The sequence below is a fragment of the Accipiter gentilis genome, chromosome 5 (genome assembly GCF_929443795.1).
Source record: "Accipiter gentilis chromosome 5, bAccGen1.1, whole genome shotgun sequence".
Lineage (NCBI taxonomy): Eukaryota > Metazoa > Chordata > Aves > Accipitriformes > Accipitridae > Astur > Astur gentilis.
In genome coordinates this window covers 28,839,055-28,866,698 of record NC_064884.1, presented here as the reverse complement: position 1 = coordinate 28,866,698, position 27,644 = coordinate 28,839,055, and the positions used below count along the sequence as shown (strand labels likewise).

The following is a 27,644-nucleotide window of genomic DNA, read 5'->3' as shown; positions in this document are numbered from 1 at the left end:
AGCTGTTTGAACTACCGTTCAAATGTTGTACTCACTGGAAAACTCTACTGGTGCCACAACTGATAACAAGAGGTGTGGCATTTTTGCAATTACTTCTTAAATTTTAATTATTTGTTAGTCTTGAGGAATCATATTAGCTCATGTATCATCAGAGAGGAAGGGACATAACATAAAAAACTGCCATTGCCTCTTTCTGGTACGCAGACAATATTTTGGTGAGCTTACAGGTGCAAATCTTCTCAGCATTTCAACAGCCAAAGTCCTTTCCTTTTGTGTCAAAATTGCAGTATCAAGAAGAAGCATTACTGAGCTCCTAAGCCATTTATGCATATGTTTCTAATTACTTTCTTTCATTCTCTTAAGCAAAATTAGAAATTACATTAGTGTAAGAACACAAGCTTTCTCTGTCATGGTTTATCTTTTTTATCTTTCTGCTGGATCAAGGAATGAAGTCATAAGAATTTACTTATATATGTTAAAATTTACATCCTACTTACATGTATTTATGTTCAGATAAAGCCAGTAACTATCCTTGAAAACTAAGTACCGTCCAAATAAAAGTCATTGTTTCAACAAAAATAAAAGGTATTGCTTTCCTCAGTAGTCTGTCTCCATAAGGTGTTCCGTATGTTTACCAACTGTAAAACTTGACTGAGGTTAAGTGAATGAGGGGATAGAGTCAGTGACTAAGCGAGGAGACAGCAGGTAACAGAATCAGGAAATTAGGTATAAGCCAACACAGGATTAACTATACAGACTCAGTCCTCTGATGTACTCTGTTTGGCAGCTGGCCTAGAGGAATGCACAGTACATGTATGCTCACTACCTACATCCAGCTTCAGCTGTGTACATGCACTGCCTATCCCTTCGGTTCTGCCACATTTCTGAAAACATATCGCAGACATCAATTTCTTCAGCATGTGCATGTTCAAGTCACTTGCTTAGAAGAAATACACCATTTTTGGGGTATCTGGCAATTCAGACTGCAATACTTTTTCTTTTAAGCTCAGCAACTGAAAGCAAGTTTCTGCAATTTTGTTTACTGCCGTGAAGAAATTCACACCACATCTTGACAGCACATAAGATGACATACGAAGAGGAAAGAGCTTAATAAGGCACGCAAATATCAAAGAGCAATTCAATACAACTTGAGAAAAACATTTTAAAATTTTGCTTAGAAAAGTTTAATTATATGTATTTTTAAATCTGTGAATGTGCTTCTTGAAAAGCAAACCATTGGATAATTCCTCACTGCACTGAAAGGAATGGCCTAACTTGTACTGATGTCAAAGGGGTAAGATTTCATTGCATATATCAAAAAAAGAAGCTACATCAGATGATAAAATTAAATAGTAATATGTTTTTCAGGGTTGGCAGAGTATGTTCACAACATGGGAATGATAAAGGCACAATATTAATCGAATATCTTTCAGAGACAAGAACCAAATTTGTGCAAATTTTGTAAGCTTTTCCTTGTTATGTCTAATATCCAGCATTTTAAATGACGACTATTTGGCCCCTCTGAGGAGAAGAACTAACTTGAACTTTATTTCAAGAATGATCCAGGAGAAATAATGAAGCTTTCTTAACATCACCAAAAGGAAGACAATATAGAAGATGTCCTTACTTCTATTTTTGTGCTTGTATACTATGTGAAAAGGAATTAAGCGGTAAAAAGGGGCACTAGAAGCAACTGGAGAATAGATCCCTCTAGCACAAGCTCCATGAGGACAACTGTATGGCTATCCTTAAGCACAATGTATACAAAAGTAGAGGTGTATCTCAGAGCACGACTGGAACTTCACACCACACTCAGCCCAGTAGGTAGCCTGTGTAAATCACTAATTTATGGGACACAATCACTGCACAAGTCCTTTCAGCATGTCATGCAGAAAAGATGCAGGAGGGCCTTAGGAGAGCCTAACATCTCCATTATGCCTCTGTTCTCTGGGACACAAGTTGAACCTTTCCGAAGCTCAGCAAAGAAACTTGCCCACAGCTCTAACACCTGTGAACTATGTATTTCTCCATATTTAATTTATAGGTATTTTTTCATATTGCCATCCCATCTTCCACCCGAAGACGTAGTCAGGTCTCTTTCTCCTAGTAATCTGGAAGGACTGGAAGTGTGATTTGAGCTTTGGCTACACCTTTCATCTAGATATGCTATTGATTTTGTTAGAAGATTGCATTTGGAAGGGATAAGAAACCAAAATTAAGTTAACAATGGGGTGGACTTTTTCAAAAATTTACTTCTATAGCTATTCTCTGCCCTTAATCTTGAGAACTGCAATGAACTACAAGTCTATGGAGGCAAACTTGACAAATTTTTAATCAATTTTTTCCTTTCAGAGTATAATTTATTATTGTTTCCAAAATTATCTTCTGCAGACTACTGCAACAACAAACGCAAGTCCATGCTGATCAGAATATCATCTCACTGGCTGATCTAATCTCACTGAGAGAAAGGGAGACCTATAAAAAATGTTTAAAGACTAAACAGTACAACTAGTGCCAAGTTTCACTTGACTCATGCTATACGGAAGCTGAGGCCCAAATAGCCAATGTTCTTGTCTGCCAGAGGCCCATGTTCTAAGGTTCAAACACACTTTATATTTGCCAGTCATATTTCCAGTAATCACCAAGTTCTACTAAAGAAGACATTTAATAACTCATATGTTACCATATACTATATTTAATTTTCTCTTTAAAAGGCATTAAGAAACATTCTGTAAAAAACAAATTCTTTATAAACGAAACGTAATCAGTATGGGTGTGTGTACCCAGATGTCTATGTTTGAGAGAGAGTTTGGAAACTACAGGCTCTAATTCATCTCTTCTGAAAGGCCATAGGTTTTACAAGGTCAGACCAGAACTTTCAAATAAAGAAAAAACCATGAACGCTCAGAAGAAACACACATCTGTTATGCTGCAGTTCATACTGCAATCCAAAAGCAACACAAGGAAAGGCATGCAAACAACATAACAATTTTGGTGGTTCTGGTGGGATTTTAGATAACCAGGAAATTTTTGGTTAAAGCAAACTAGAAGAAAAGACCTATGAAAACTCTGCATATTCCAGCTCTATCCCCTCCAGCTGCATTGCTCTGAAGAGGCTACTGAAAAAAAGACTGAACCCTCTGACATTTCGGATCCTCCTTCTAGAGGGAAGCAGAGAGTCCGTCAGTCTTCCTTGTTCTGGTTTGGAGGCTGTGCAAGCATACACCAGTGTTTTAAGACAGAACAGGGATGCACCAGAGGCCAGAAAATCCCTTTCCATAGGTTGTCTTAAACAAAGCAGAGCTGTGGGACATAGGCAAGAGGAAGCAGTCTCGGGTGGCAGCCTGTGGTTTGGGAAGGAGTCCAGGCTGCTGAGCGCATGCAGTGCCCCAGAGCGAGGACCATGGCGTGGGCAGGGCATGGCTTCACTCGATCTCATCTAGAAGGAATCCTGGAAAATGTAACCCCACGATCTGCTGGGATTTGCAGACCTCCATAGAAAGGCATATTTGGAAGGAATGCAAGACAGAAGCAGCCTCCTTTCTAATAACTTAGGAAAATCTGAAAGAAACGAGATGATGCTTATCTCTCCTGTAAGCAGGGAAAAAACCTCCTTGGTTGACTGCCAAGGATGCAGCCAGTAACTTGATGACAGCAACACCTGGGATAGTTTTAAACACTGTGAGCAGACCTTTGTTTTTTTGTGGGTTGTTTTGTTGTTTTTTTTAAACCTACTAAAAGTGGTTTTACTTGCTTGTTTGTTTAGACTTTACCACTACAGCTCTGGGGAGAAATCTCTCTTCAGAGAGAAGCTGCATTGTTTGTTTGTAAAATCCCGTGATAGGTAAAGCCTGCAGGGAAGACTGGCCTGTAACATGCAGGAAAAGCAAACAAGAATGGTAATGTATTCAAAGGTTAATACAGAGTCAACGAGGAAATTAATTAGCTTAATGAATGCCCTCAGCTACCCACTCACCCCTTCATCCAAATATAATGGCATAGCTGCACCCCAGCTCTGGGTATATCTTCAAGAGAGGAGAATCAGATACTGCAAACCAGTGTGAGATGCAACACATGGGAACATATGCAAGTTCTAAGTATGTAACCCTGGACAAGGGTACCTATGCATGTTCACCTGCTAGACTGCAACACTAATATCTTGCAGATGGACTGACTTCAGGCTGGGAGAGCCCCTGCCGATTGCTATGTGACCTCCTGCAGTGCACAGGCCACAGAATTTTACTCTGCAGTTGAAGGAAACCATTCTTTTCAAACACATGTGCGTCAATGAGCCCAACTACAGACCATCGTGCAGGTGGAAGACTTACCCGTTTCCCAACCCATCTTTATAGCTGAATTTTCTTATGCTAGCTCCTGAAAAGCTTACAAGCAGCTAAATTAACTTCCCAGCACAGCTTAAATTCAGGCAACATTTCAGACTCCTGCATTTCGGAAGCAAATCCTCAACCTTCTTTTCCCCAATGTGGGATTTAACAAACTCTATCCAAAATTCCAGGTCACACCTAGTAAGCAGTTTACTGTGACTGGCTTATTTAACATCATCCCTTCTGTACTTCCCCATTATCTTCAGGAACTACCTTGAAACTGTAAGGTGCTATGAAAAGTGTTTATGTAAAATAAAACAGCAATAAAAGGCTGCCAAGAAATTCCACAGTATGCTACCAAAATAAAACCTCAAGGTACTTCACATAACCCCAAAGCTGAGGCTGAAAAAGCATCACAGTTAAAATAGTCACAAAGTTGTGTGTTGGGGTTAGAAAATTTATTTCAGAATGAATTTCTGATAGAAACCATAGTTTGGGCATAACTGAAATTTTGTGATTTCTGCTTTGACAAAATTTTTCCATGCTCATAAACAATCCAAAAGATCCATCAGGCTACTTCAGCACAGCTGCACTGGGGCCATTCTGCCTTCTCCCAGCAGCTCTTCAGAACAATGTAGCCTTGGGGGAATTTTAGTATTCAAGCACCTGATGGACCTGTTCTCGGCTGTGGACTGAGCTTCTGGCTAGACCACATCTCTCTTAACGCAGTTTTGCCTCCTCTCAGACTGACCAGTTTGGAGAAACACAAGTGCAACCATGAAGTACCATAGGAAGATGCAGTTCAGGTCTGAACTAACTCAGAATGAATTATTTTGTGACTTCCAGATTTAAAATGTTTAAGATACACATAAAAATAACATATAATGGTACAAAATAATGAAAAACACCCCAACAACAAAAACCCCAGAATGAAACATTACTATTTTTTTTGCCTCCATTAATGATATAAAGAGTAAATACAATCTATGGGTATATGAAAAACAGGTGAATAACAGCTATGCAGACTGCTGCATGTCTATATAGTAGTGCTGTATTTGGGTCCGTCAGATGTGAGACCTTGGAAAGCCCTACCTGTGCTGCATTTTTGATTATATGTAATTTATCTTTGGTAAGCTGTATCATTCTATCCAAATATGACAGAAAAAGAGACTGGCTTATCTGAGGCTGCACAGGAGAAAAGAGGAATAATTAATGCAAACTTCCAGTCAGGTAAACTAAGGTGCAGAGTTTGCTGCCCTTCCTGGGGGAGACATTTTTTGAATGCAAGAAGAATAAGGGATTGGGAGGGCTTTAAAATGAGTGCCAGGCCAGGGAACTGTCCACAGACATGAAGTGGCATTAACAAGTGATGAGCTCACATCTGTCTCTAATAGCACCATAAGTGGTTGAAGTGTTACAGCTAGTCAGCTAGTTCAACTACGTGTAAACGGTTTACCGTATACAGCATATTTTCTCTGCCAGGCTTTGCTCCAAAAATAAACAGCACTGTGCTCCATGAAAGGTAGGTGGTGACCATCTCACCTTGTGTGTGTGCTGATTTGCTAGGGATGATCAAAGTGACCTGTGAGGGGATGCTGGACCTGTGGATCCATGTAGAACACAGCACACTGACAGCTCAGGTGCCTCCTGTTAAAGGAGTGTATTGGAACAGGGGCAAGAAGAGCCACTAGTGCTTCTGGGAGATTGCAGAGCATCTCCTGAGAAGAGAATCTCAGGGGTCTTAACCTGATCGGTTTATCCAAAAGGAGACACAAGATCTCTCCCCGTATGGAAAACAGCAATACAAACCAAGGAATAAAGGGCTCTTTAATGTAGCAGTGGAAAGCATAACAAGTTGAAGTCAGACAAGTTAGAAATTTGGAAAAGAATTAGCAGTGACAATGAATAATGACAGGAGCAAGCTGTTAGAAGAAAACAGAAGATTGTTTATCTCTTCAGATCATGACCAAATGCCTTTCTGGAAGATAAACTTCAGCGAAACAAAAATTACTGGGCTCACTACAGGTGCAAGTGAAATGTTATGGCCTGTGTTAAACAGGAGGTCAGACAAAATGATCTAATATTCTCTTCAGACCATAAATGCCACGAACGTCTGGGTTCGTCTGCATGGTATTTTGTTGGTAGGTGAGAACTCATGCTGTTTCTGAGTCTGGATGAATCCATGCCAACAATGAACAAGGAGCCGTGTAGCTGTGGTTAGCATGGTGCACAATTCAACCTAGTAACTTGCTCCTGGCTTGGAGCTGGCTGATGCCCACCAGCTCACAACACAGAATAAAATTGCAACTGTCAGCAAAATACCATACAGACACACCTACCCGGACCCAGTATGCCAGTCACCCTAGCGCACTTTTGCAGATAAGGAGACAGGAGGCATGTCTATGCCATGTACTGGAACACAGTGCAGGGATTTCCAAGACAGCACCCACGGTGCTCGAGCCGGAGCCAGCGGCAGTACAGTCATCTCAGCCCCACTGAAAAAGCCTAGCCAAGGGGCAAGGCCTCTCCCCTGGGACCCAGGGCTGGCTAACCCAGCCGTGCTGCCTTCAGGACAAAGTCATCAAGTCGGCACAAGAGCTGTACCACACAGTGCCAGAACACAGCCAGCCGTGGTGACTACCACTACCGCAGGGTAGATGGGCATAAGGTCCTCTTGCTGCATATGGTGCTCCGAGGCAAATTGTATCATGGATTCTCTTCTTCTGGAGCAAGAATGAGGGCTCAAGATGTGCTCACTGGTCATGGCTGGAGCTTAAAAGCTCCAAAAGGACAACCTGCATTCCCTTCCATCAAACTCTCAGCACCTGCTCGGTGATCTGTCTCTTTTCTCAGCATGAACCGAACCAAAGCAATTCCAACTACAAAAGGAGTGATGTGGTCACACTGTTTTCTGTGCTCGGCATCTGAAGAGTAGAATAATGAACAAGGTGGTAAGAATGTGCGTTGGACATGCAAAGAAGGGCAAATAAAGTGCATGGTGCTAGTATCATTGCCACCACATGGTTTGCCTTTACAGGTAGTAGAGTGAGCAACACACTGAAAACCTTAGTTTCTCAGCACAGAGCTCTACACTGACAAGAAAAGCATAGCTTGAGCAAAGAAGACAGAACGTGGTCCTGAGGGAAGAATGTTTCCCAAAAGGGTTATGCCACAGGACTGAATTAATGCTGTGAAGTATTAAAGTAAAAGTGCAAACCAAAAGTGAAATTCAGATGTTTACTCCACTTGCGACAATCTGACCCAAAATGGTAGGTGCTGGGAAGGAATTAATATGGGAGAAAGGATTAACCACTTCTCCAGTGTCGTGGTTTAACCCCAGACAGCAACTAAGCACCACGCAGCTGCTCACTCACTCCCCCCCCATCCAGTGGGATGGGGGAGGAAATCGGGAAAAGAAGTAAAACTCCTGGGTTGAGATAAGAATGGTTTAATAGAACAGAAAAGAAGAAACTAATAATGATAATGATAACACTAATAAAATGACAACAGTAGTAATAAAAGGATTGGAATGTACAAATGATGCGCAGGGCAATTGCTCACCACCCGCCGACCGACACCCAGCTAGTCCCTGAGCAGCGATTCCCTGCCCCCCCACTTCCCAGTTCCTAAAACTAGATAGGACGTCAACATGGTATGGAATACACCGTTGGCCAGTTTGGGTCAGGTGCCCTGGCTGTCTCCTGTGCCAACTTCTTGTGCCCTGGCTGAGAATGAGAAGCTGAAAAATCCTTGACTATAGTCTAAACACTACTGAGCAACAACTGAAAACATCAAAGTTATCAACATTCTTCGCATACTGAACTCAAACCATAGCACTGTACCAGCTACTAGGAAGACAGTTAACTCTCCCAGCTGAAACCAGGACATCCAGAAACAAAAATATGGAAGAACACTTTTGACAGTATCTTAAGATTGGTAAGAAGCAGCAGGAAAGAAGTTTATATTAAATATACAGACAACTCAATAAAAATAAGAAAGACAAGGGTAAAAACAATAAATATAAGGTAACCTTTCAAGCAAAACCTGCTTTGTAGCTGGCTGTACTTACTGAGACATAGTCTCTTCCGGGAATAGCTGAAACCCTCTTTTTTTAAGGCATCAGATCCTCAATTTACATGATTAGTTGATAATCTCAGCTTTTATTCAATAAAAAAAAGGTTTTCCAATCCTTCATGATGTGAAGAAGAGCTTACAACTGAGGCCCTAAGAATTATACTACCAAGGCAAAATTCCCAAACTTGCATATTTCTGAGCCTCTGCTCCTTTTAATCCTGACCATTCTTATGTTAATGCTTGCAAGCTTACCCTCAAGACCACTGACACCTGGTGAAGAGCCCAGAAATACTGGCACCAGCATAGGATGCTCAGGGTTTATCTGTGTATTTCACAGAGATTACATAAAGAAATACTAAGAAGGAATGGTGCATGAGCAGTACTAGTACAAATTACTTATTCCACAGGATAGCTCCTGAAAGCATCCTGTGTCATAAGTTTCTGTGGGTGGACAGTTCCTTGAAAGACTAATGACCAGCCGAATGGGCAGAGTATTTGGAAAGAGGCACTGGGAGCCGGATTTATACAGTGTTGCAGCTACTGCATATAAGCTATAAAACATGGTAAATAGTTCAAAAAGGCATATTAATTGCAAACCAGAAGCATTTAGGATGGTAACAATGCCCTTAAAGTTAAGTTTTTCTGTAATCATAGGATCTTAAAAGTTGAAAACTCTCCTTGCCTCTCTCTTGTGCACCAGTATGATTCTCACGAACACATCACTTCAGTTGCTGCACTAGGAACAAAAACAGGATGGATATTAGACATTGGAAACTCTCCATTTGCCTTTACCACAAGGGTTTTTTTTCCCATGGATCATAAGAAGGGCAGACAGGCATTCCCTTGAGGGAAACAGAGATGTTTTCAGAACATCATGCAACAGGAATACTCCCTGACAACATGTCTATAATAATATGTTCTAAGCACAACTGTACCGTACCTTAGGCTATTTGGTGGTGGACATATTTTTATGCCCATTCGTTTTCCCTGAATTTGTGTAGGGACCAGTGCAACTAAACATCAGCCTTTTAAAAGCAGGATATCTCATTTAGCCACACAGATGTTCCTAACAAGTCAATAGGTCCATAACATTTTCTGAAAAAGGATCTGTGTATCATCATCCCGTTTCTCAATCAGCAAGGTGGAAAAGGTTATGATGAAAGAGATGCACTTAGTTGCAGAGTATCTGGTGAGTGGACAGATTCCAACCCACTCCTTGTCCCAGCATCTAGTTTCCTTACAGATCATCTATGTGCCCAGTTTGATAAAGACGTGAAAAGTGAGACAGTGTCAAAGCCATGCAAGGTTTCCCTGTGGATAGACTTGCAAAAGAAAGGAAAGAAAATTCTGAGTTCGTTTCAGTCCCATGAGACTTCACTCCACTCCACACACAGCTAATATAAATGCTACCCCAGGTGGCATTTACCCAAGCACTAGCAACAGGTAAACATCGATCCCTGGTTTGAAGTGTGTGCTAGACAGCTCAACTTGGTTCTCCCTGGGTAGCTTAGCAGCTCCTTCCCTGCACGTCTAGCCAGGACATCAGGTCTGGTAAATGCCCTGCTATGAACGTAGCGAGTGGAAGAAGACTGTTGACTCTCTCATGCTCTCAAAGCAGCTGCCTTCTCTTTGTATCTCTGTGAATCCCAGCTGCAGTAGCCCTCCTCACTGAGAAAAAATATAATTTTTCTGTGCTGCTGATGGTCCTTTCCGCTTCACATCTGGAGATTGTTAACTGTTTCCCATGTGGTCTGAGTTTTAGCAGCAAAACCAATCCAACAAATTCTAGTAAAACTGATTTATTTGTATTAACTGGACACTGGATACCCAGATAATACTGTATGGGGGACTTTATTCTCCCTTCCTCTTCACATTGACATTTCACCTTGACCTGTCCTCTGAAATAAATACTAGGGAAACCTCATGTTTTAGTGTTTGAAAGTTCAAAACTGAAAAGGTCAAAAGCTGAAAATAATTTAAGCATGACATCTCCTCTGTTTAGGAGAGCTTAAGTACATATAAGTGGCGAAAGTCCCAGCTAAAACTCAAACTTGATGCTGTGAGGCTGTGACTTCCCCTTGGATACCAACAGCTTACAGCAACCTCTGTTTTTGCAAAGTCATAATTTGCTGCCATGGGAAGAAGTATATTAGCAGAAACTGAATGCATTGCTTCAAATCTTTGAGGGACAAAACACTGCAGGGGGAAAAAGATACATATACATATATGTAATTTTTGAAACTGCATAAAAGGAGAAACCAAATCAATAAAGCAGGGGGGAGTGCTGAGTGGAGCTGGGAAAAGGGTTTTAAGTTGCTAACATGGCGGAAAAATTACCCAAGTCTTGGATAGTAAAATTTACTACCTTTCTAGAAGAAGGCTCGTTATGAATTTATCAAAGCCTTATTTGGTGCAAAAACACTTCTGCAGAAATATCTTTAACATTCAAGCTACTCTTAGGTGAAAGCAAGAAGGGTGAATTAAATGCTCTTCAAAACTAAACTACCACAAGTAACTAAAGAAACCAAGATATTATAAAGATATGTATTAAAAAATGAGCACTAGCAGGGAAAAGAACCAATTTAATAGTTGCTGAATGCTTTCCACTATTCAAGCAGGAAAAACCCTCCCCCATGAGATCACCAATGTGCCTAAACCATGAGGCAGAGAAATAATCTTTAGAACTGAGAATGTGAGAATGGAAGAGACAACGGTTTATATTAGTCAAATACTTGTTCTGTTATTTTATTTCCTCAGTTTAATTTAGTTTTGAGCCCATTGCTGCAAAGCTACCAGCTACCAGAACTTTTTGCTGCCCACAGTGCTACATCATTGTGTTGCATGAGGTGGCAGAAGACTTAACGCACCCCAAGGCTGCCGCCTGCAGCTGGCTGCTGCTGCTATGTCGGGGGAGCGTGCTCTCAGACTCTGCCAGTTAGAATATCTCATTTTGGGATTTATGTCATGGATAAAGGTGGTGTAATGCAGGACGCAGAAAGGCTGCACTTGGCTGGCGTGTATCTAATTTATGGATGGGTGTACGTAGGCATGAAGTGTTAACAGAATCCTGCAGACCACACAAGGCTCCAGCCGTGCTGTAGCACAGCGAACTTAAAGAATACCTCTGCCCCAAGCGAGGATTGGCTCTTGGGGAAAGGGTTTATTGCCCAGCATTCATCACCAGGAAAATGAAAGAGAACAGGTTTTATTTCTGCTATAAATCATGCACAGCAGCAAAACAGTCCGTTGCAGCCAGAAGAAAACCAAAGGTTTGCTATGATCTCTGACAAAGGGGGACCTTTTTTTTTTAACTGAGACAATTTGTAACTTTGAGATAATGGAACCGGATATTGTTTTTGAAGAGTTTTGTGTATCATTCCCACTTAAGAAAAGGAGGAAAAGACGTGAAAGTCATAAGATGATAGAGAGAGTCCTGTACTGTAAGAAACTATTTTTGAAGATTTTGAAAACATCACAACTGAGCCTTCCAGCTTGTAGGCCAATGCAGGCAAGCTGGTGCAAGAGCTTTGGTAGGGAGAGACCACCTGCCAAATTCCTACTAATTGGTAGTAAGGACAGCTGAAGAAACTGGCCTCTGAAAGGAAAAATAAAGCTTGAAACCTCAGACCAACTTCTTCAGGAACACAACTGCTTCTGAAGAGAGTAGTAGATCCACGTGCATGGATAGATATAGGCTAATGCCTATAAATAGCTCCAAGTTGGCAGCGCTATGGCAGTAACAGAAGCCAGACTGTGGTAACAGCCGGCTTTGCTATAGAAATTTTCATCTTAATGCCATCTTCCTTCTTGCTGTGGGAGACACATTGAAAACAGGTCTGGATAGTATATTAAAACCCTCATGCTTTCAACAAGGTTTCATAAGGTTACATGAATAATTTTAAAATTTCATTTTAGAAATTCAGTTCAATCTCTATGCAATAGATATAAAATTCGTAGATTTCACTGTTTACATGAAAATGCCAAGGAACATGACCTTTAAATACAATTTTTATATTTTGTCCAGTAAGTTTTCTCTACAACAGTAGTAACAGCAGTAAGGAACCTTATACTGAAAGAGTTCAGATAAATTCGCCAGATTAAAGAAGCAAATATCCTTTATTCCTTTTGCTGCTGTTGTTAATTTAAATGGAGGTAGGTGATTTTATTCCTTCAGAATGAATGTCACACTTCTCAATTAAGAAAATAATATATAAGCCTAAGTAAACCATCTTTGATACTCTTGTAAGGTTTAATTCATTTGTTTGCAAAGTGATCTGAGATACCTGGAAAGATTAAGTACTATTTTCTTTTCTTAGCACAGGTTAGAATATGGTTGGGAATTCTGCTGCAGTAATGCTAAAGACACTGGTTTCCACGAACATAACAAAACCACTAGATTCTCAAGTACATCTTGCATTCTCAGTAGACCTGCATTGAGTGCACTGAGTTATACAGGCAAAAGTAAGGAGAGAGAGGAGTAAAATCATAGCACTTTTCTACCCTTCTGACACTGTGGGGTTGCTGGGGCTCACATTTCCTACAAAAGTAAATGAGAATAATTTGCTATTCTAACGTGTACTGACAGGAGCTGGCTTGTCTCTGTCACCTGTGAGGGGACCAAGCAGGGGCTAGTTCTATTTAAATGTTGTGCAGTTAAAACACTGTCAGAGATATTTTAATGCCAAGAAATTTTACATATTCCTATTTATATTTTGTAATTGCAGTCACAGAGTGTTCAGACTTGCCTTTCTCTGCGTAGCAATGTATAGGTGGGATCTTCCATGTATGAGCCAAATTGATAGAATATGCTTTCAGGTTCACTACAAAATGTTCTTCCTTACACTGTAAAACTTACCAAAAGGCTGTAGGGTATTATATTACATGGTAATGGTATTTCCAGAAAAAAAAAAAAAAAAAAATTACACATGAAAAAGGCAATGAAAGTATGCAGGTAACCATGGCTACTGTTGTGAACTAAATAACATTTTTTATACAGCTGTGAATATTTGTATTATTGCCAGTTAAGCTGTAGAGTTCAGATTTGAGACAGGGCTGGTAAACACTGAATTCTTGCCTGAAGAAAGGTACTTCCCAAAGTGGATGCAGGCCTCTACATCGTGCCACTGTGCATTCTGGTGTAATTTTCTCTAGTAAACACACATCTTATTACCTCAGTCAAAATAATAAAATTACAACTCTTCATGGCCACTACTTACACTTTACTGTCAGTGACACTTTTGCACAAGCTATTTTCTGTCTTGAGGGTATTTTTATTTCCTCTTGCCATATATCTGCAAGTGCAACTTTTGACAGAGCTTTGAAAATAAGCTTTGGCTCTATAAAAGAAACTTTTAAAAAAATATTTTAAAAAATCGCAAGCAAAACTCTCAGCTTTCCTTGATTTTCACTAGTGGTAACACCCCCCTCTTTGGTCCCAACAGCATTCCTGGACAACAAAAGAAAAAAACAGTTCCAAATGACAGGGCAGATGAGAGGGGCCTTTTTTCCTTTGACATCTTTTCAATTTCCAAGTTCATCCTTCTTAAATCATCCTTCTGTTTACAAGTCAGAGTCTCTCTTCTCAAATCAATCATCATCGGAGAAGGAATGGAAACCTAAGGGATTTTTCTCCTTACCGAGAAAAGGTACACCCAAAATCAAATTATTTGGAGTAAGCTGACAGTAGTTGCTATACCAAAAGAAAACATAAACACAAAAGCAGTTAGTGAGATGAACCTGTGCTTCAAGTAATATAAACAAAACGAAAATAATGAAACGCCTATTGTAACTAAGTGAAGCAGGACTTAGAGCAACATCTCTCTATTAAAAAATTGAGTCACTTCTTCCTTCCAACAGAGCATGAGCTTGAAACTCAAGTGAGCGCTCATTCATTCATTGTGAATTTGCCGCCTTTGCCTGGTTTGGAGACACAGGGTCATTTCTTAATAAAAGCACTGCCTAATGAGGCAAACACAGATTCACTTCACAGTTCAGTCTTTAACAAACTGCCTGTAGCCTCAGGCAAACCACAAATTTCCATGTTTCAGTTTCTCCTCTGCAACATGGGGAAAATAGCAACTCTTTTCTACCAGTCTTTACCTGTCCTGTTCATTTAGGCTGAAAGAAATTTGAGGACTAAACATTTTCTATGTATATCAATAGTGCTTAGCTTAAATAAAATTATAGGACATGTTCTTTAAAATTGAACCAATTTTAAAAAGGTACCAATATCATTATTAATACATGAATAGTAATATATATTATTACTATATATACACACTACGTGTATATATATACACACTATATATACTCCACTATATACTATATACATACACACTATACACACACACACACTATATATATATATTACTATATATATACTATATATAGTAATATACCAAAAAGATGTCATGGAAAATAAAACTGTGGGAGGCACAGTTTCAGAGTGCTTGGGCAAACAACTGTGAGATCTAAAGACCCACAAACTCTGGGGATATTAGAGGCAATGAGTGTGCAAAGCAGGGCACCCTCCTGACTTCTATATACACAAAAATGTCAGAAAAAGAAAATTGCTCTGCAAACAGTGATCCTGCACAGTGGTCACAAGAAACCAAATGAAGCCGAATTTCTGCATGTTGGTCTAGAATAAATGAAGGGTCACATTTTCAATATACACTGGGTACTTTAAGATTCCCTTTCAAGCTTTTTCTCAGTGATGTACAGTACACACAATTATCACCTCCATGTTCTATGGCTCTCTCCAGCTGACTACTATTATCACCTCTTTATTTCAGTATTTGGTTTCCTCTACTTTGCTCACTGTCTTCTCCTCCTTAATAACCTCTAACGCTATCACTTTTTCTCTTAGCTTCTGACATGCATTTTTTTCTCCTTTGAATTCCCTCTTCTTTTTCATCTTTCATTCCTCTGCTTCAGGAGCAAAGAACAAAATGCCATCCACCTTAGTCTCTGATCTAAGAATACATATGTTCACCTACTAAAATGATTTTCAGCTGTATGCATTTTTAAACAACTTGCAGCCAACAAAATTTTGTTTGTTAATGGAATCATCAGTAAATCTGTGTATTAGTAAAAAGACATTTTTAATGGCTGTTTCTTTTACAGAAAATTATATCATTTCCCATTTCTTCATTTTAAAAAGTGCCTTAAAATACAAAGTTCAGTAGACCAACATACATATTTCATCTTTCCCATAAATAGTTCATTAAAAAATTCTACATTACATACTGTATTTGCAAAAGAAACCACAAAAATGTGCATGGCAGTGACTCAGCAAGTTGGAACTCTGCATATAGACTTTACAGAAAGCTGGTAAAGCTCAAAGTAACAGAATAAAAAGCTAAAAGCCCCAAGATGCAAATAAATTTGCTTCCTGTTGGAAACAAACTTAAGGATGTGATTTGAATATTACAGCTATTTTTGAAAAAAAAAAGAATTTCCTTTCTAGGTGTATTTGAACTTTCTATAGCATGCACCATGTCCAAATAAAGTATTTTATGAGACACCAGGAGCACTAAATTTGGTACATAACCATAGGTAATGTTATTATTTGAAGTGGAGGTCGCTTCGGTTCTGCAGCAGAATGGACAACAATACCAACTCTAACTCTTAGTTTCATTTGCATCCATGAACCTCAAAGTAATTTGCAAAAGGCAATTTGCCTCTTCATTGCAACTGAATGAACAGGATGCCAAGGTACATGAAAGGGAAATACCTCTGGGCACCCGGCAAGCCCCCAGCATGGTGAAGAGCAGAGTGCAGGCACGAGCAGTCAGGTTTGGCACAGTGGCTCCCCTGCCTGGGATGCTTTATAACCGGAATCAGGCATAGTGCTATAAACCCAATAACAGCCACCACTATTTTTTTAACTATCATTACAAAGCCCCACAAAATGCAGACATTATCTAACTAACACTTATAAAATACGCTTTCCATCAAACCTACATAATTTATCTCAAATTATTCAGTAAAACAGTGGCAGAACTAGGAATAAAATGGAAATTTAAGAACAGAGTTTTAACAGCACTTCAAATATTGTTTTGTATTTCAAAAATACTTGTTTTGAAGAGAAAGCAAGCTGTGAAGAGTTAAAGGATCCCAGTTAATATTGCAACAAAGATGTAAGAGCATATATTGGCCACTGGTCAGCCTATTGACATTTTGAGACACCTCCACACCTCATGCTATTTCTCCATGGTGCGGGCTTTTTCCTGCTCGAATAACTGTGGTGTCAGAGGGAGGAAAAGAGTCACCTTAGCCATCCTTAAAGTCTCTGAGAGAAACAGACACTTCTGAAAGGTGATGGCTTTTCCTGAGCAGGACACCAGACTGGGACTTTGGTGCTTTAGGGGAGTGTCCAAAGGTAAAAGGGTAATTGTAGACCTGCTTACACATCTGTCAAAAACATCCTTCATGCTACATCCTGAATTTTAATCTCTTGTATTTGAGGAGTTAATAAAAATGTACACTGTTTTTACTTATTTGTATCTATGCGGGAAAGGGAAAATATGGAGATTGAACTGAACAGCAGGGCAGACATCAGGTTATGTTAAAGCTCATAGCCCACCATGACCAAAAGTAATTCCCAAGGTTGTCCCCAAATCCTTGATTTCTGCCAATCAGCATGTATAAAACATTACTGCTGTGGCACTACTTCAACATATTAATCATCTGAATATGAAATGATTTCTGCAGAAAAGATGTCTGTTTCCAAATACAAAGACATGTAAAACGACAGCAATTAGCAAAGAAATTGTTACTTCTAAAAAGTGGTAATTTGTTACAAAAACAATGTCAAAATATTTCTTTGTATTAGCGTTCCTCTAGCAATGATCTAGGGATACAGGGAGAAGTAATATTTTTTATTCCACCAACTTCAAGGGCTGGAAAAAGCATGTAAGCTTTTGGGCTCAGACTCCCTTCACCAGGTCTGCTGATTCTTCTGGTATTGTGTCCATGTGAAATAACCCACTTTCCAACAATGATAAATAGGTAAAAATCTGGTCACTGAGTTAGTGCATATGCCTTCAATTGAAGGAACAGCTGTCTGCCAAGCTTCAACCAAGTAGATCATAGGTCTGTGAAAAAAAAGAATCTAAAAGGATGGAATCCAGTTGCTATAGCGGCAAATTAAACAAATAAATGAGATACCATGGAATGCTGCAAAATATTTGTGGTCTGATTAAGTCATATTTGCCACATGTGTGAATACTAACAGCACAGTTTAGTAAAATGGGTACAATATAGTACAATCCCACTTTTATTGTCTAATTCTTATCTGAGTAAATGCTAATGAATAGCAACCAGCATGTCCAAGGATACATAACACTGCATTTTACTATACTAATAAGGCAAAGCATAGTCCCTTAAATACATAAAGATAGACAATAAATGCATATTAAACTATACCTTCAGAGAGATATTTGCACTCTTCCCTGTGTTTGCATGGCCTGCTAAAGAAACAAAGCTTTTTGTAGTGATTGCCTCTAGGATGACTTGCATATGGGGTGCTTTAGAGTACATAAACTGCAGCTGGCAGCTGACATACTAAACCTTCTTCAGCATAAGGAATCCTCCCCCAATACATTATTTTTTTCCAGTGAAATGTTCTCTTTTCCTGATAGCAGACACTGTCTGAATATACTCATCATTAATCGTAACAATATAGCACTGTTTGATTCTACTATCTGCCTATGTTTTCTGGAAAAAAAAACCTCAGGAAAAAACCAGAAATCTCTTAAGTCAAAAGAAAAAAACAAGTGTCTGATTTTAACCAAGAGAGAAGAGAGGATGGCACATAGATTTTTATCAAAAATGTGTAGCAGTTGTTAATGCATTTTGCACTGATTTTAACGTTGAACATTTATTTACTGCAAACTATGTATCTGATAAATCGTGTAGTAGCACCAGAGAAATGTACTAGCTTAAGCACTACAAAAGATTTATGCACGGCTTCAGCAGTGACTACAGCGAGCAATACAACCTACACAGAAAGTGAATGTTAAAACAAAAGTGGCGTTCCTAATATTGTCAAAATTACGGGAATGAGCCAAATCTGTTTCCATCCCACACCACTGCTGGTTTAACAAACAGACCTAGCAGTCCAGGGCCAAACCCTGCTTCTAGGAAAACACAGCTCAGTATGTACTCCACACCCAGAGAAAGTCAGAAAGTCTAGGGCTCCCTTTTTATGTCCTTTTCGGGCTTTCCTTTGGTCATTTGTTTTGTGCCCATAGTAATAGCTTTACCAAACAGTATGGGTGACTTCCACTGAAAATCTGGCTTTGAGCTTTTATTATCAGTATTATTACTATTACCATAATTATTACTTCCAGAGTTACACCTAGATTTGTCTGTTAAAGCAGGGTGGTTTGAAATAGAGACAGTATACCCCCTTACCTCTGGTGCTTCAAATATGTGAACTTCCAGCACACCTGCAACCCTTAGCAAACAGCACATCTGTTTTAATATGCAATGCAACTCACGCTTCACAGCTGATATGTAAAAATAAGACACAGTCTGAACGGACTTGTTTTCAACAGCAGGACTGAAGTTTTGAGGGTCAACCAGACAGTTGAGATAATGTACAGCATTGTCAGATAAAAATATAGGCAGAGATGCAAAGACACCAATGCCATTCTACAGATATCACACAGATACAATTTCTATAAACACAGGCCTCGTACTGTTGCATGGTTGCAGGTGGGTTTAATCCTAAACATTTTACAAGGATCTGAAGCTCCTGGCATGTCACTTTGTAAATATTACTTCATCTACCCTGCAAACCTACATCCAACAGCAACAGAAGCAATTCTCCTCACCTCACAGCAGCAACAATAAGACATCTCTTTGCTCTCGACTCCTCTAATTAATAGATCTCAGGGAAGTTTTCCCAGGGATGTGATGGAAAGATATGGTAAGAAAACATACTCTTTGTTTTCTCTTTCTTACTTTTCCTTATTTCCTTGCTTCCCCTTTCCTCATCCTTCTTCTCCCCCAGAATGGTAACACAATATACTCTTCCTCTTTTTCACTTTTCCTTATCTCCTTGCTTCCTCTTTCTTCATCCTTCTCCTCCCCCAGGTCCTCTTTTGCATTTTGAGTCTCTTCCAGCTTGTCTACATTATTCTGTAACTTCTCTTTTATTCACTTGCCTCATCTGTTTTGGTTTTTTTCCCCTTCTTTTTTTTGTTTTTTTTTTCCCTCTTCTTTGTTGGAACAGCATCAGCTGACTTTTTGATTCACCTCTTTCCTCCAGCCTGTCTCTTCCCCTCATCCAACTGTCCTTCCCTAATCTCTTTTTTTGTGCTGTCTCTGACTCTCTCCCCTTCTCCCCTCCTTTGGTAATCACTCCTGCAACTTGGTGTTGACACTACGTGCTCTCACCCTCTGTACTAACGGACCAAGTTACGTGACCTTGTCAACAGAAGATGGCAAAACTTCAGAAAAAGATCTCATCTGGGGATTTCAGTTCTCAGACTTTTCATTTGAAATGCTCACGTCTAGAATAGCGCTTGCACATTTAGCTGTTACTAAGTACCCAAAGGTATTTTAGAAAAGGTCCCTCATTACTATGTGTTGGGCTTATTTGTACCAGGAGGAGCCTATATGTGTGTTTTCTCTAGATTACTGGAAATAGTAAATAATCAGAAACATTTGGCACTTGTATTCAGTTAGAAAGCTGTCTTCACCTTACCCTGATGGGTCTCCTCCAGCAGATACGTAATGTGGTTAAGACCAGATTCCTACTTCACAAAAACTGAGGAGCTGTTACTGTGTTAGGTAAAGGGGTTTTCCTAATGCTCCCACAGGATGCCACTCAGATAATGTGGTCTTTACCTAGCAGCCTCTCTCAATTTTCAGGTGCTATGCTATCACAGGTTTTGACATGCTACCACTTTCCAAACCCTTCCAAACCCTAAGTAACAGAAAATCAAAAAAGTTTTTTAAGCTGCTGCTGTTTTTCTCCCCAGAGCAGGGGGATAATTGATACTACTGTATTCACAATCCAGTGGTGGAACTAGCAGATAATGAGGAGAGATAATCAGACGGAGCCACATAACTACAGCATGAACATGCAAGAAGTGTACAAACTCAACAATGCTATTTTCATGGGTTTTGCAAATATTCTGAGTCCAAAGCAACCAGCTTCAATTGCTATTCTTTCCATCAAATAGATACTTAAATAATAGCCACCTAGTAGTGGGTATTCTGTCAGAAAACACATTACAAATTTTCCCTGATTTTTATCAGAAAACTTTGCAAGTTATGTAACAAGCAGGAACTCCTTCCTGAAGCACTGAAGAACTATGAAAATATTATAGATAAATTAAGAAGAGCACTTCTGTTGGAATATCCTTGAAAGCCTTAAATTGGATTTAGAAACAAATCTCAGAAAAGGGTAAGTATTTTCTAGACATAAGCATGAGGCATTACCAAGGTGCAGTACATTGTACATAAATAGCCCATACATGGGATGTTGCTGTATTAGGAAGGCATCCTCAAGAAGTACAATGCACTGTTTCAAACGAGTAATTTCTGAAAAGGATTTTTAGGGCAACATGCTAGATGGAAACACTTTGCTGAAAGAAAGGACATCTCACTGTTTGTATATCAGAGTGAGCACTGTGCAGCAACTGACCCGACTAATGATGGACAGACGTGTTTGTCAAAAAACTCAAAAAACTTTTCTATTTTTCTACTTGTCGAATCATCAAGGAAAAAAGCTCTCCACCAGAAAAACAAAGGAACAAACAAGCCAAAGACACTGGACCTATGACAGCTGACAGGAAGAACAATTGGAGAGATGGCTGGGGGTACTCCATAGTACTCTCCAGTGGGCTGAGCTTTTCAGCTGAGCAGCCAGTAATAAAAAAAGAGAGCCAACTTGTGAAATAAGTAGAGAGGTATCACTTGGACAGGCTCCTTCCTCTCCATAACTCGTCTTCATCTGCTATTTGTCTCAGTTTTTGTGCACTCTCTTGAATACAAGGACAGAGGGTATGTCTTTCTAGGAACACCTTTGTTTCCCAAAAGCAGCATAAAAAGAATAGAGTACAAAACTGGAAGAGCTCATATAGATTGTAGTGGCACAGAACCCATACAATCATCAATTTTCCAACTCCACAGTGGCAGAGCATATTCCCCTTCCACCTTCTCTGACCTATCCTCTAGAGTTTTCATATGAAGACAATTCTTTGTCGCTGACCTCCAAAGCCATTAAGTGCCTCAGTAAGTAATTTCTATCTCTGTATTTTACTTTCCTTGCCACAAACAAAAGATGAGTCACATTTTTTAAAAAGAATTTGGGACAGTGTGTGTGAAAAACAAAGGACTCTCGCTAAAATGGTATGCTAACTTGGACAGATACTGCACACAGTCCTGCCATGTAACCTGGCTGAAAATCAGCAATGCTCAAGCTTAAATTAATTCAGTCTACAGATCTGTTTATGTGGGCATTGGTTAGAATAGGGGCAACCTCTAGTTTTATAGTCTGTGCTAGTATTAAAGAGAATACAACTTCTGGAAATAAACGTTATCCATGCATCATCTTCTGTCCAGTCCCAACACAAAAAGGTGCAACGAATGAGCTGATAAAAATCCTATTACTATGACACACTAGTTTTAAACACTAAAGGTTAGCCTTTAATTAAAAATTCCTAATACTGATAAAAGATCCAACAGACAGCCATCAGAAAATGGGAAACAATATTTCCCATTGAAAACATGCCTGTGGAATTAAGGGTGATATGGATCCAGAGTGCAGGACAGTCTCAAGAACATGAATGACGTCTTTGATGGAAGAGTTCGGTAATTTGGCAACTAAAATTGTAGCCACAAAGGAATTAATCTGCAAAACTAATAAATACAGGAAGTGAACCTGACACTTCAGAAATAGACCAAAGCTGAGACATAGACCTATTCTCCAGGTAGTTATTTCTACTGACAGAAGCTTAACCTCAGCTACTCAGATGTGCTCCTTCATGTAATTAACATAAATGAAATCCTTATCCTGCTGGAATCGACAGCAACCCTGCCATTGACTTCCCTATGTCATTTCTCAAGTCATAGTGATACCATTGGTTATGGATGAATCGACTGACTGAAATGATGAAATATATCAGTTTTATGGCACAGTACAACTCTATTAGCGATGCCTTTCATAGGTGTATGAATCAGTATGTACAAGGTACCATCTGGTACCACAAGGCACCACTTACTACACAGATTTTTCTGTAGACATGAATTATATTTTTAACTATTATGGTATATGTGTGTATATATATGTGTATGTATAATAGAAATACAGTTCTTGACACTATATGCAATTTTATGGTAAATAGTTTGTGGCTTTTATCTTTGTGCACGATGATGAGCCTCTCCATTTCTACAAAACTTTATAAACAATATTAAGATTGAATTGATAATGCAATTGCAATGCTTTGAGGCTCCCTTCCCTTATGTTTTCCATTTCTAGAGAGGAATTTTTATAATTAGGAATTTTCTAGATGTTGAAAAGGTGTTGCTATGAAAGAGTGACATCTCTGAGTATTAGCAAGACATTACCACGTATTCAAGAAAACAATTTTTTTTTAACTATAGACAACATCGTAACTGCAGAGAAGGGGTGGGAAAGGGGGAGAAGAAAAAGGAGGATAAGAACTAATTATTATAACCTAACAACGCAGGAGACACTTCTGCCCAAACTACTTCTGCTTGGGCTAATGCACCGAATCAGACCAGACATTCAAACAAATTCTTCATACAGCCTTCAAGATAGTCACCTGAAAATGCTTCTGGAGTATGAATATTCTCAAATATTTTGATACATGTCCATATTACTAATGGAAATATGATTGCTATTATTACAGCCAGATTTCATGACTTTCCGTTCCTTTCTACGTGCGGATTTTGCAGGCTGATGTTGACAGCTGAGCAAGTTGTTACAGCTGGTCACAATACATTTGTCAGAAATTTTTGAAAATACAACTTTTCAATTAAAGTAGGGAATCTTTTTACTATGGAAAATATATAGTTTTACATTTTCCCCTTTTTGTGGCTTTTTTGGTGACAAATATGTGTTTAGGGAAACTGCTGTGAAAAAAACCTGTACAGAGCGTTCACAGGTGAAGTAGCATTTAAGCTCAGACCCTTAGGTGCTGCACCAGGCACTGTGGGGGAAGCTCACAGAGCAGAGGGATTCATCAGCAATGCTGCAGTAGTTAAAGGACCCACCTCTCAGTGACAGATTTCACTCTGCCAAGGGTGATGAATCTCTTGTGTGAGTTCTGTTGTACACGGTTAGGCTCCAGCACAGCCACCATTGCGTTCAGAAAAATTATCACTGAATGTGCACAGCTGCTGTCAAAACGTGCAAGAAAAGATGGGAATAAATGTTTATTTCAGTAAAAAACAATAGCCAGGGATCCCAGCTTCTCTAAAACTGTATTGCCAGAGGCCCTACCCTTTCACCAAGGGGACCTCTATCATATTCTCTAAAATCTGCCATGTCAAAATTGTAACTACTGCTAAGGGAGGTGCTAGTATTCTCAAGGTAGTTTAAGAACTCCTTCATATTATGATGGGAAATGCATCAGAATTAATTAGTAAGAAAGCTGGTGAGGATAAAATAATGGCTAAAACATCAGAAAGGATTAGATTGAGAGGTGGTGAAAAGCCCAACAGCCATAAGATTTCTCTGTGACCGAGCTAAAGGAACACTTGGATAAATGCACACTGACACAGCAAACAATTCCTTTACAAAAGACTTTAAGAAATGCCCTCTACAATATTTCAAGTTGAAAAAAAAAGTCTAAGATGCTAGCAAGCAATTAATTTCAGCAAACTCTATTTTGTCCAAAAATCTCAAAAAAAAGCCCTCTTCAAATATTTCAGTAAGTATACATTTCTACAGATCAACATGAGCTTGAATTGTCTTTTAGTTATGGCACAAAGGAGACTTCCTGAATACATGTTGTCAACTTGTTGTCAACTGCTTCACAATGTACATTCATGAAAAATGTTACAGGTTAGGCATTTTCAGTATGTGGAATGCCACCTGGAAGAAATGTCATCAGAGCTGGCACTGATGTGGTGTGGGGAAAAAAATCGATGTATGTATGGCTTGGCAGCGTTTGCAAATATTCAGTTTGTAACCTCAAAACTCAAGGGAGGACAGTCTGAACAAACACAGCAGGAGTCATCAGACTCTTTCCTCAGCTCATAATATCATGCTGTTTCTTTCAAAACATTGTAAAATCGTAGAGTATCTAGCAGAAGCTGATGCTCCTCTTGTCAGCAGTAACTCTCATACTGCTCCTTTAATACACAACCTACAGAAAAAATAAATAGCAGCACCATCTGCCCCACCCCACAAAGGACCAATTTATCAAGCCCAGTAGTAGTGGACAAATCTTGATCTGCTCTGGAGACACAGTACTCATACGTGAAGGATGAGCTCTGCTGTCATCTGCTGATGAACAGCAGTGGCAAATGGTTGGCCATGCCTTGATATGGAAAACAAAGTAGTAATGAAACATTTTGCACAGACACAACTAGAGAAGCAAACAAGATGCTTTTCAGCTCCAAATGCTGCATAAACAGTATTAAGTACCTGATGGCAAAGTGTGGCCCTATCTTTCCCTTAGCATTTAAACATATAGTTGAGAGAAAGAATGTCTGACTTGACATACCAGAGAGGGATGAAAAGGTCAAATTTCTTCTCAAGAAACTACTTTTATGATTACTGATGCAGCAATTATGAAACATTGTGTTGATGCATGTAATTCCACATTACTAGAAATACGCAGATACAGGTTCTGATAAACAAGTCTGGTGTACTTGAGAAATGAGTAATTATTTCATTTTTTCTCTAAAAACATACAAGTCTAAATAGCATAGTGAGATTTTTTGAACAAGCATTTGAACCAAAATGTTTGCATCACAAATTACACTTTGGTAGAATGGTAAAGAATCATTCAATTAAGTGTTTCTGTCATTTTAGAGCAAGACTTGTCAAAGTCAGACTTTATGTTTTGTGGAAGTTTCTTTTGATTGAATTTCCTCATGACCAGGGTGACATTGCTCTGGGAAAGGTACCTTATCACAGAAAACAGCCGATCCCCACAACTAGCCTGGGATATAGGGGACACAACTTCAAATGTCCACTGTTTCAACCTAATAGAGATTCAAATATGACTAAAGGAGTCAAGGAGGAAAGATGTTATTCTTGCTTGCAAACAATGTTCCTTAATCACTTCTGAGGGAATTAGCTCTAAGTGTATGCAGAGTCATGCACAGGGAAATCAGTGTCTTACACTTTTGTTTATGCAAGGAAGAGTTTGCATTACTTTACTCACCATTCCATGATTTAGCCATGCTGGTATAAAATTATCAAGCAGCTTTGGGTAAACCAGTTCCCTGTCATAGATATAGATGCTCCAAAACATCGTCACAACAAACTAAGAAGAAAAGAAAGAAAAGACATTTTAAAATACATGCTTCTGAACATTTAGCTACACATTTTAGATAGCAAAATGGGGGCAGTTAGCAAATTTTCTATGGGCAGACACAGACATTATTGTTCTTTGACCAAATCCTGCTTTAATCAACAGTGTGAATCTGGATTATTCTTTGCATTCACAGGAGTTTTAATTTTTCTTCTTTTTTTTTTTTTTTGACTTTCAGCCTGGAAAAAAATCTCATTTTTTTGACTTACATACCTGTGTCCAAATTACAACTGAGTACTATACTTTAGTAGCAGATGTGGCACATAAATAATATTTCACCACTAATAGGATAGAAAACAAATGGAAAATGAGGTAAAATATCACTCGGAATTCATAGAACGTATAAATATGAAACACTCACCCCCGAACAGAAGCCCATAAACTCATCTTTGCACTTTTTCATGTCAGCCATCAAAATAGCATTGGTTAAAAAAAATATATATTTAACCCTCTAACTACTCTGCACACAATTCATGGACTGGGATCCACAGAAAACAGGTCTAGTATCCTGCTTATTTGTCAATATGAAATTTGGCTTGGTTCTTGTCAGAGACTATTTACCATGAGCCCAGAGAAAGACCATTATTTCCTCTAGACTGAGGACAGGACAGATGGCTCAGATAAAGTTTGCACTAGGCTAAATTTTTGCCAAAGTGTACACAAATTCTTTAAAGATACCCTGATGTCTGAAAAACAAAGACAATATAAAACAGCAGAAATTTACAGAAATAATAGTTTTAGCTTACCTTTACCTGGGAAAAGAACAAAGTAAGTAATCTTCTAATTAAAACACAATTGCTTTCTTACATTGAATTTGAGTCACAGTTTTCTAGTAATAAAAGGCTTATTGTTTACAGCAATAAAAAAACCCAATACCTGGGCCAGGAGCTTTTCAATTACCATTTTCAGGGGATCTCTACACAGTAGTGACAAGTCCAAGTTTAAAGTTTGAGAAGCAACAGATACAACTTTCACTGAGATCAGCAGGGAAGTATTCAGTTACATCCAACCGATGTGGCCCATGATCTTACAGCTAATTTGGGATGTCAGTAAAAGAAAGTGCAAGAAATATGGGGTGAGCACAGCAAGGTCACCAAATTACTAGTGCGTGTGATAGCATAGGCGTAAGTTGTTTCATATGCTTCTGACCTTGGAAAGTTAAAATTGAGGTTGCAGTTTATCAATGGCACCTTGTTCTAACCACAGACATGCAGACATCAGCCAGCCAGTTATGTGAATGACCTGAACCAGTACACTGTTCCCTCAGTGTGCATACAGTACATAGTTTCTTGCTTTCCAACACACTTGTCCATCTGTTATGATAGCTATCAGTGCCTGCTCAGAATAAGCTTGGACTATTTGACTATCGCACAGAGGCCAGGGAAAAAAAAAAAAAAGGTTATGATGGACAGCCCGAAAAATATTGCAAGTGTAAAGTACCCCACAAGAAATCTCTCTTCTGGGCCAGTCTTGGCATTGGCACAGCCTAGCTCTTTACGCACCTGCTGACACGTAAGTGCCAAGATATGAATAGCTGAACAGCAGGGAAAATGGAAGCAAAGTATCCTCTTCTCTATAGGCTTCCTAGAAATCATGTATTATCACAGTGGGTCTCTGAGAACCTGCTAAGACCAACTGGGACATAAAAACATGTTCTCAGGCATATGAAGACCAAGATGATAAAGCTTTTCTCCAAGGAAGTCTTACACCAAGAAAA

General features: G+C 39.1%; 1 protein-coding gene across 4 annotated transcripts in view; it reads right to left on the bottom strand.

Annotated features, from left to right (window-relative positions):
• AIG1 (androgen induced 1) overlaps nucleotides 1–27,644 on the bottom strand; it is a 124,208-nt gene that overhangs the window by 53,784 nt on the left and 42,780 nt on the right. For 2 of the 4 annotated variants that reach the window (XM_049800289.1, XM_049800291.1), the window contains exon 3: nucleotides 25,778–25,879. In XM_049800289.1, the coding sequence (XP_049656246.1) occupies nucleotides 25,778–25,879 (102 nt within the window). Of the gene's footprint in view, nucleotides 1–23,654; nucleotides 23,778–23,800; nucleotides 24,926–25,777; nucleotides 25,880–27,644 lie in introns of those variants that run through there. The other 2 variants (XR_007506013.1, XM_049800290.1) reach the window with 2 other exon arrangements.